The sequence below is a fragment of the Amphiprion ocellaris genome, chromosome 4, assembly GCF_022539595.1.
Source record: "Amphiprion ocellaris isolate individual 3 ecotype Okinawa chromosome 4, ASM2253959v1, whole genome shotgun sequence".
Classification (NCBI taxonomy): Eukaryota; Metazoa; Chordata; class Actinopteri; family Pomacentridae; genus Amphiprion; species Amphiprion ocellaris.
In genome coordinates this window covers 18,689,624-18,699,096 of record NC_072769.1, presented here as the reverse complement: position 1 = coordinate 18,699,096, position 9,473 = coordinate 18,689,624, and the positions used below count along the sequence as shown (strand labels likewise).

The 9,473-nt window shown below is 38.1% G+C and overlaps 2 protein-coding genes across 2 annotated transcripts; both read left to right on the top strand.

Annotated features, from left to right (window-relative positions):
- Positions 1–3,460, top strand: LOC111575332 (solute carrier family 22 member 7-like). Its single transcript, XM_023280378.3, has 10 exons — positions 1–434; positions 709–812; positions 1,264–1,418; positions 1,530–1,698; positions 1,794–1,917; positions 2,034–2,143; positions 2,236–2,450; positions 2,544–2,652; positions 2,766–2,972; positions 3,215–3,460. The coding sequence occupies exons 1-10, from the start codon at positions 54–56 to the stop codon at positions 3,246–3,248; spliced, it is 1,608 nt and encodes a 535-aa protein (XP_023136146.2). The 5' UTR covers positions 1–53; the 3' UTR covers positions 3,249–3,460.
- Positions 3,461–4,491: 1,031 nt separating this feature from the next.
- On the top strand, positions 4,492–9,335 carry LOC111575333 (solute carrier family 22 member 7-like). The gene is made up of 10 exons (XM_023280379.3): positions 4,492–5,516; positions 5,613–5,716; positions 6,269–6,423; positions 6,868–7,036; positions 7,254–7,377; positions 7,472–7,581; positions 7,888–8,102; positions 8,319–8,427; positions 8,560–8,766; positions 8,851–9,335. Exons 1-10 carry the CDS (start codon positions 5,133–5,135, stop codon positions 8,891–8,893), a joined length of 1,620 nt encoding a protein of 539 aa, XP_023136147.1. The 5' UTR covers positions 4,492–5,132; the 3' UTR covers positions 8,894–9,335.
- The last annotated feature ends 138 nt before the right edge of the window (positions 9,336–9,473 follow it).

The window sequence follows — 9,473 nt, the reverse complement described above, 5'->3', positions numbered from 1 at the left end:
TTACCTCGCTGCTACAGTATTCAGCCTCTCGCTGCCCCGGGAAGGACGGAAAAATGAAATTTGACAGCATACTTTCAGAAGTCAACGGATTTGGAAAATTCCAAATCAGGCTAGTCTTGATTCAGATGCTCTCTCGAGTCACTCTGCCATGTCACTTCCTGCTGAACAACTTCATGGCGGCTGTTCCCTCTCACCACTGCAACATCAGTGCTTTGGATGATGGAGGCATCTTTAGAAATTTAACTTTACCCCAGAAACTGGCTGTCGCTATTCCAGCAGAGCAGGATGGAACTCGGAGCTCATGTCAGATGTTTTCAAAGCCCCAGTATCAATATCTGTCAGACTCAAACAGCAGTCAGGCTACATCTCGTGTCCAGTGTCAGAATGGATGGGTGTATGACAACAGCACCTTTAAATCTACTTTAGCAACTGAGGTAAGTGCCTTTCAATAAGTGTGTCAAACCGTATGTTTCTACGGAGCATTATTGGGAAAGTAAATCTGAATTTGTTCAAGTAAAGTATTTTTTCTGAATAAAAAAATGCACATTTGTAAACAGACATTGCTTGTGGTTGAAGCTGTGACTGAGTACTGTAAATACTATGCATGCAGAAATGAGAAACATGATTTTTAACTCGTAAAAAAATTTCCCAGTGTTCAGTGTCCATCATGGGCCACTATAAAATACATATTGTAACATTTTTTTGCAGTGGGATCTTGTGTGCAGCAGAAAAGGGATGAACCGGGCAACTGCCACCTTTTTCTTCGCTGGTGTGATGGCTGGAGCCCCTTTATTTGGATTTCTCAGTGACAGGTGAGCTTGGTAATTAAGTAATAAATCTTTGGTACGTCCAAAGTGTCTCTCCATCTCTGTAGCCAATGTTGGATAACATAAAGTTAAATAAAGTAATTATATGCACGATAATATTTGAAAAATTGATAGAAATGTGCTTGCTGCGCAACTGTTTACATCAAAATGAAAACATCAGCAGCATGCAGAAATCCCCACATCAGCACACTGATTAAAAGAGTGACAGTTTTGCAGGTCTAACTTGTTTAAATCTGTATTACAGGAGGTTGATGTTCAAGAGAAACTGCCTTCTTAAATATAAACTACTCAAATAAGAAGCACAAATCAATTTATTGTGAGATAAATGGTTCGATCACATGTGTGTAATACATGTCTTACATAATATGCATGTGATATATTTAATGCAAAGTTCTCAGCAAAATCGTCACATTCAGCAAATTGTTTTTATTTTCAGGTTTGGCCGACGGCCGCTTCTGCTGGTATCTTACTTATCATCCTTGACGTTTGCAGTGCTGAGTGCATTCTCCACATCGTATATAATGTTTGTCATCATGAGATTTTTTACTGGACTGTCACTCGCAGGAATAAGTATCATCGCTATTGTTTTAAGTAAGGAGGTTAACGCTGAGAAACAAAGACAAATAAAAATAAAATGTTAGTATAAAAAATTGCATTCTTTGTTAATTAAAAAAGTTTTTATCCACGCTAATGTTTCTGCAGATGTTGAATGGTTTAGCATCGATCACAGGACTTTCGCTGGTGTAATCATAAGCCTGGACTGGACACTTGGGAACTTTCTTATGGTTGCAATAGCATATTGTGTAACTGAATGGAGGATGCTCATTGTGGCAGTGAGCTCACCCCTGATTTTGGCCACTATTGCTTGGAGGTATTAAAGTGGAGTTTTTTCAGCTTTGCAACATAAAACGTTGAATCTCACTAGATGTTGTTGAGATGCTGAATTCATCTTACTTGTCATCTTAGGTGGTTACCAGAATCTGCTAGGTGGCTCGCAGCAAATGGGAAGGCAGACGCTGCTCATCGTTACATTATGAAATGTGTTGAGATGAACAACACAACCAAATGTATGGCCAGCATCACACCAATGGTACATCTCAGCAATGATTTTGCTTTGATTAACTGACAATATTCCTGTTACATAGCAGGAAAAAAAAATGTTTTGTAAGTGATCAGTCTGATTGTGTTTGTCTGACTTTCTTACAGACATTGTTGGAATCTGTAGAAACTGAGACTGGAGATAAAAAGTACACTTTTGTAGATCTTTTCAGGACTCCAAATATTAGAAAACTTGCCATATGTTCAGGTATAGTGTGGTAAGTATCAAGTTGACTGTCCTATTATCTTTTGGGTCAATTTGACCAAATTGATCAAAGTAGAAAGTCTGAATTTGTTTTGCATTTTTCAGGTATGGAGTTGCATTTACATATTATGGGATAAGTCTGAATATCAGCGGGTTTGGACTAAGCCCATACCTCACACAATTCATATTTGCATCCACTGAAGTGCCAATGAAGATTGGTATATATTTCTTCCTGGAGAAAATTGGTAGAAGGCTTGGCCAGATGACTGCCCTGCTTGGAACTGGTCTTTGTCTCTTCATCAACATGTTTGTTTCAAAAGGTCACTTTTCATTTCATGTAATCATTACATTTTATTGCATATTCGGGGTTTTGGCAGTAAGCGTGAATCAGCTTTTTAAACTTGTTCCCTCAGATCAGTCGGTGATTCGTACAACTGTTGCAGTTCTTGGAAAAGCCATGTCGGAGGCCTCATTCACAATCATTTACCTCTACACTACTGAACTCTATCCAACAGTCGTACGGTTAGTCAACAGCAAACTCATGTAACCAATTCAAACACAGACATTGACCTCTTATGCTGTTCTGACCACTTGTCCAACAGGCGTTCATTAACCTCAGTGTTTTTATTTTTCAGTCAGAATGGTTTAGGCTACACATCGGTTTTAGCACGGCTGGGTGTGTCCATGTCCCCACTCATCATGCTATTGGAAGATGTGTGGTATCTCCTCCCTGCAGTCACCTACTGTGCAGCGGCAGTCTGCTCTGGTTTAGTGGCTTCACTCCTGCATGAAACATTAAACTCCCGCCTGCCAGAATTCATCGAGGACATTGAGAAACCAAGGTAACGAGGAGATGGTGTTAACATGTAATTCAGTATTAAAGCCACAGTAAAGGATTAACCACTACTGCTACAGAATAATCCAGTCCACCACACAAAGGTATAATTTCAGCACATTTCACATCTGACATAATGTCTGCCTGAATAATTTAATCATTTGCTGATGTCAGAAATGAAAAAAATGTTTTTGTATCTTGAAGAAATCGATGTTCAAAGCATTAACCTGGGTTTTATCTGTATTACAGGACACAATCAACAAGGATGGAGGAGACTGAATAAAAGTGACACTCGTTAACAATGTGACTGTTAATAAAGATGTTAATGAAGATGAGGTGATTTTGACATAGTAGTTTTACCATGTTTTCATAATAACAGTCAACAATGTTGTGTTTGAATGACAGTTTCCTAAATACCTTCTTATACTGTGTGAATAATCTCATTAAATGAATGAAAATGGACTGTACATGTTAATAAAAAGAAGGGAGACAGTCTGTACTGTGATATTTTCTACTGAACTTGAGGTGGATTTGTAAGATATACCTCTTTTGCTGACTGCTAACATTTGCAACATTAACTGATTAGCACTTAACCCAAAGTATGGATAATGAAATTCATAGGAATATAAGTTTTACAGGTATTTCCAAAGCAATCATATCAATTAAAGATGTTTGGATTCATCCTTTAGGAACATTTTATTTCTAATTATTTGCTGCATTCAACACATTTTCATTGGTTAGAATATTCCTAACCTCCTAAAGGGTACGCTTTTGGCAATTTAAAGAAAATTGTTGCATTTAAGTGATCTTTCATGGTAATTTATGTATTTCAATGTGTTATATTTATCAGATGGCAGCCTAGTGTGGAATATTATCAAAAGAATAAATGCAGTTTGTTAGTTTTTTTTTGTAATAGAAATCAAATTGACTGAGCATTTCACTTAATAAAATCCATCTGTTTCGGAGATATTGCAACCTCATGATAGAGCTACAGAAATAAACAAAACATAATAAGAACAAGAAGAATTATCATCGTTATCATTCTTCTTATTATTATTATCATCATTTAGATACAACTTTATACAGAAAATGGAAGTATCTGTGGAGTGTCTACAGAACAGGATAAATGGCCAAATTTACCAGTATCCAAAAATGTGACTATGATTACACCTTATATGCTTTAACTAAACAATAAAATTTGCCTTTCACTTTAACGGCTTTAAATATACATAGCAAACTTTATGGTCCTCAACCACACATTTATTTGGATGCTGACACAGTTTAATTTTAAACCAATCAGCCACAACAATAGAATCAACAACAGGTGAAGGAATACCATTGATCATCTTGTTAAAATGCAATATTCTGCTGCAACCTTGTGTCGTGGCATTAATGTAGATGTTAACTGGGCACGTAGCACCCACCCAACCGTTGTTACAAACACACATCCCCATGGCAACAGCAGTCCCCAACAGCAGCGGTCTCTCTCAGCAGGACAGTGCACCCAGCTACTCCAAAAACTGCCCAGAACCAGATAAAGGAACACAGCAAGGAAGCCAAGGTACTGACCCAGATTCCAGATCCCAGTTCGACTGTCAGCAGGATGCACCTGAACAAACCAGATTCATGGAGGCCTCATCTTACAACTGACAGAACTCAATGGATTTACTGCCAACATTGTGGTCCCAGACACCACAAGACACCGGTGGAAATACTGTGTGCGTCCATGGCCCAATTGGTAGGAGTTGTTTCTGTAGGCACGAGGGGGAACTATAAGCTAACTAACAAGGTGCATGGTTTTAATGTTGATGAATTATATTTAAGAACAATGTCCTCCACAAGCACATAGTTTTTAAACTTTAGACAGTATGTAGATGATTGTACCATCCTCAGTATGACGTAGATGTTAAATTGCCCCATGCTTAAGGACACTGCAGTAGGAACAGCCGTGTAGCTTTGGTATTATGGAGTCTTTGTGAATGATTTGTTTTTTGAATACACATTACTTGTCAGACAACTACACATTCACACAGTCTCACCCATTAGCTGACCATTAACCAACAGCATTTAATAGTATGAAAAAGGCCTGTGGCTCACTGTCTAACAAACATCGTGTGTGCTTTGTGATATTTTCTGTGACTCAAGTATTGCACCATATATTTCCAAGATGAAGTTTGACAATGTGATGGCAGAAATCAATGGCTTTGGGAGATTCCAACAAAGGACAATCTTTTTGCTGGTAATTCCTCGTATGACTTTGCCTTTCCACTTCCTGCTGAATAATTTCATTGCTACTATTCCCGCTCATCACTGCGACATCAGCGCTCTGGATGATGGAGGTCTTTTTAGGAATTTATCTCTGGAGGAGAGGCTCGCTGTTAGTGTTCCCGTCCAGCAGGATGGGAGCCCTAACTCCTGCCAAATGTTTGCAGAGCCTCAGTATCATCTGCTGCTCAACTCTTCGTCCAACTTAACTGACCTTCCCACGGTGCCGTGCCAGAACGGATGGATGTTTGACACCACCACCTTCAAGTCTACTCTGGCCACGGAGGTGAGAGTGTCATCATTCTCTGTTTGCAAAGAATTAAATTAAAATCAGTCCCAAGCAATTTTATTCTTCACGTTTCTGTTTGTGTTTTCCTCATAGTGGGATCTAGTTTGTGATAAGAAACCAGTGAACAGCGCCACGGCCACTATTTTCTTCATGGGCGTCATGGTTGGAGCAGCAATATTTGGCTACCTTAGTGACAGGTGTTCATGTCTTCACCTCTCATGTCATTCACCACCTTTTCACTCATTTATTTGAAAATACATTTAATGTAATATAAATAAGTGAAGGATGAAAAATGAATAAAGCATGAAATATTTTTTGCAAAGGAATAATTATTGCTATCAGCTTCAGTCTGTGTTAGCATCTGTGCTGTTTTGTAGCATCAGCTGTGTCAGATGTCTATTTTCTAATTGTCAAATTTGATGAAGAACACCTGTAGTCAAGAAATGAAATTGTGTCTCTTTAAATTCCATAAACAGGGCATTAAAGGTCCTTTGGCTGTCCAGTTGTTCAGCATTTATGTGCACCAAAGACAGAAACAAATGTTGTACTTCCAATCTGTCAAGTTAACACTTCTAAGACTATATAAAACTTTAACCTATACATTGAACAGCATGACTATACTTTTCTTTTTTTTTTTTTTTAACCCTGTGGCCATTGTAATATATTTATTTATGCAAATGAAGTGTTTTTGCACCAGTTTTTGTTATGATCTGCTCTGTAGATTTATCTAGAATTATCTTGTTTCACAGGTTTGGCCGGAAAAAAATGCTTCTCTTGTCCTACATCATAACTGCCCTCTTTGGATTTGCAAGTGCTTTCGCACACAGTTTCCCCATGTTTGCTGCCATGAGGTTCTTCACTGGACTTGGACTTTCTGGAATAAGTATAATCAGCGTGGTCCTCAGTGAGTTCTCTTGTAAAGCTAAGTTTGTTGATGTAATACACTCTTTGTGTTTAAATCATTGTAACCGAAAACCTCCAATGAAATGGTTTATGGCCAAACCAGGAAATGATTCACTAAATGCTTCACAGTTTCAAGGCTTGCTACTTGAAACCGTTTCTCAGGCAACTATGTATTAAAGTGACACTGCACATGCATAATGTCATTGTGCCATTAGATGCCTGTACACCAAGGACAACGTATTTTGCTTGTGAGATAGTATTTTTTTTAAGAAATGAAAAACACAACTCTGGCTTTTCGGTTATTACTTTTGTTCCCATGCATACGCTAAACTATACAAGACTTTATTACAGTACACTTCTTAACGCTGGCCTTTTTTAATCATTTTTGTGTTTTAACATCAATTAATGCCATTAATCATCTAAAAATATAAATTACACTCCACAGATATTGAATGGGTGGACATCAAGCATCGAACAGAAGCTGGTGTTTTAATGAGCATGGACTGGAGTGTTAGTACTGCTGTGCTGCCTATTCTGGCCTATTTTGTGAGGGACTGGAGGTACCTGACTGCCACTGTAACCACCCCACTGCTTGTGGCGATAATTTGTTGGTGGTAAGGAGAAATTAATAATTGAACTTTCAACCAAAACAGTTTTCTGCCAATTAACTTTAAAAAAGTATATTTTTGTATGAGTACATGTACAATCACAACAACACTGCTGTGTTTAATGATCTGTTTTCTCATTTGCAGAAGAATTTCACATTATGATAAAGCAGGTGAATGACTGATGTGTAAACTTTTTCTTTTTCCTGATCAACCTACGTTACAGGTGGCTCCCTGAGTCTGCCAGATGGCTGATAAGTAATGGAAAAGTGAACGATGCTCATTTTTACCTCAGTAAGTGTGCAGAAGTCAACAACAGAGAGGAGTTCATGGTCGACCTGATGCCTGAGGTACGACACTTTACATCATCTGCTTGTATCTATTCATAACTTGATACATAGCACGTCTCCCTTTTCTGATCAAAGTTTCCTTTTCACTCTCCAGGTTCTGTCCAAAGTAATACTTGTAGAAAAGGAAAACAGAAAATATTCCTATTTGGACCTTGTGAAGACCCCCAAAATGAGAGCACTGGCTTTATTTAGTGGCATTGTGTGGTAGGGTTATGCCTTTCAAATATTGCAAAAATGTAGGTTTACTCTATTGTACATTTATGGCTGTGCATCCTGAGAGCAACCTCTTTAAAAAATGCTTATCATTTTGGACAGTCTGCGCCCATGATGGGGAATGGTATGCTATGCACTACTATTGCTTTGGTTACAGATCACTTCTATACACACAGTTTAAAACAGTGGTTTAACTTTTAACCTTTACAGATACTGACTAGCCAATCAGAAACTATCCTTCTCTGGCGCAACTGTGTGGAGTGAAAAAAAAACACAAATCTCTCCTCCTGTTCGTAGGTTTGGAGTGACCTGTACTTATTATGGAATCAGCCTGAACGTCTCTGGATTCGGTGTGAACATTTATCTGACACAGTTTATCTACGGCACATTAGAGATCCCAGGAAAACTACTTGTCCTTTACACTTTACACAAAATAGGCCGAAGATTGACTCAGGTTGGAATGCTCATCCTGACTGGACTGTGTATTTGCATCAACCTGTTTATCCCTCAAGGTAAATGCTCAGCTCAATTGTGCATCTCTTTAAAAGAGCAAACTAATCCCTATTGCAATATTGGAATAAAAATAGCATGCATTCCCATTATTTATTTCTGATTAAAGAGTAAAGTAAAAACTCGAACAGTCCCTAAGTCATTAATTTTCAAATTCCACAGCATTAAACATCACATGAGATGAGGTTAAAATGCCCTTTACAATGTTTTCTTTTCAGATTTGGGGAATTTTCGGACAGCTGTGGGAGGTTTGGGCAAGATGTTCTCGGAAGCATCTTTTACAACGATATTTCTGTACACTTCAGAGCTTTACCCCACAGTCATGAGGTCAATAAATACATATTTTTCTTATACATATGTTTTATCCATTATCCAGAAGCAGTAGGTTGCTGGTAACTGAGAGATTTTCAGGCTTGAAGGAACTGCAGTAACAAATTCATTGTATTTTCTGTTACGCAGGCAAAATGGACTCGGTTACTGTTCCTTCATGGCCCGTTTAGGTGTGTCTATATCCCCCCTAATGATACTTCTTGAAGATGTGTGGGCCCCTCTGCCAAGTATTATTTTTGCCCTGGTGGCCTTTACTGCAGCACTGTCAGCTTCTTTTCTAGCTGAGACACGAAACATCCGTTTACCGGAGACTATTGAGGATGTGGAACAGAGGAGGTACTGGGTTTTTATTCGAACCACACCAAAACATTCAGAGTTACAGTTCTAGATTATTAAATGAAAATCTTTCTTGTATTTCAGGAGACGATTGGTCTCTACATCTGATGAAAAATCTCCTTCATAAAGGTTTTTCTTCATTGCAACCAAAAGGCTCATAAGACTCTGAGTGCCAATGATTGGTCACAGTGAATTTCCGGGAATATCAGTGGTGGTAGCACACATCTGGATATGGAACATGAAGCAGCATTAAAATATATTTGAAGTTGTGTTGAGTGACTCAATTCTAAACATTTAACTACCAGAATACATCATAAAGCAACCAAGGTAAAGAGATCCATCCTATTATTATGGTTGTGTAACCTGATGGGAAACCAAAGATAATTTTAAAACATGTATTTAGTTATATTCATAAGATGGAATCCACGATTTTTGTATTTTGCTTGAAAGAAAATTTTCTTGATTATTATGCTGGAACTCAAAATAACTGAAAATAGATTTCCCAATCAGGACGTCTCTATGTTTTGTAACAAAAACTTCTACAGTTCTCAATAAATGCATGAACCAACCATTGCTTAAGAGCTGTCTGTTCAAGGCCAAGATTTCATTATTTATTTTGGAAATTGAGCAGACGCACAGCCTTAAAATAACATGAAGTCAAACACGTTTCTAGCTGGCGTTGGAGTCAGTCAGGGTTACCACTTGTC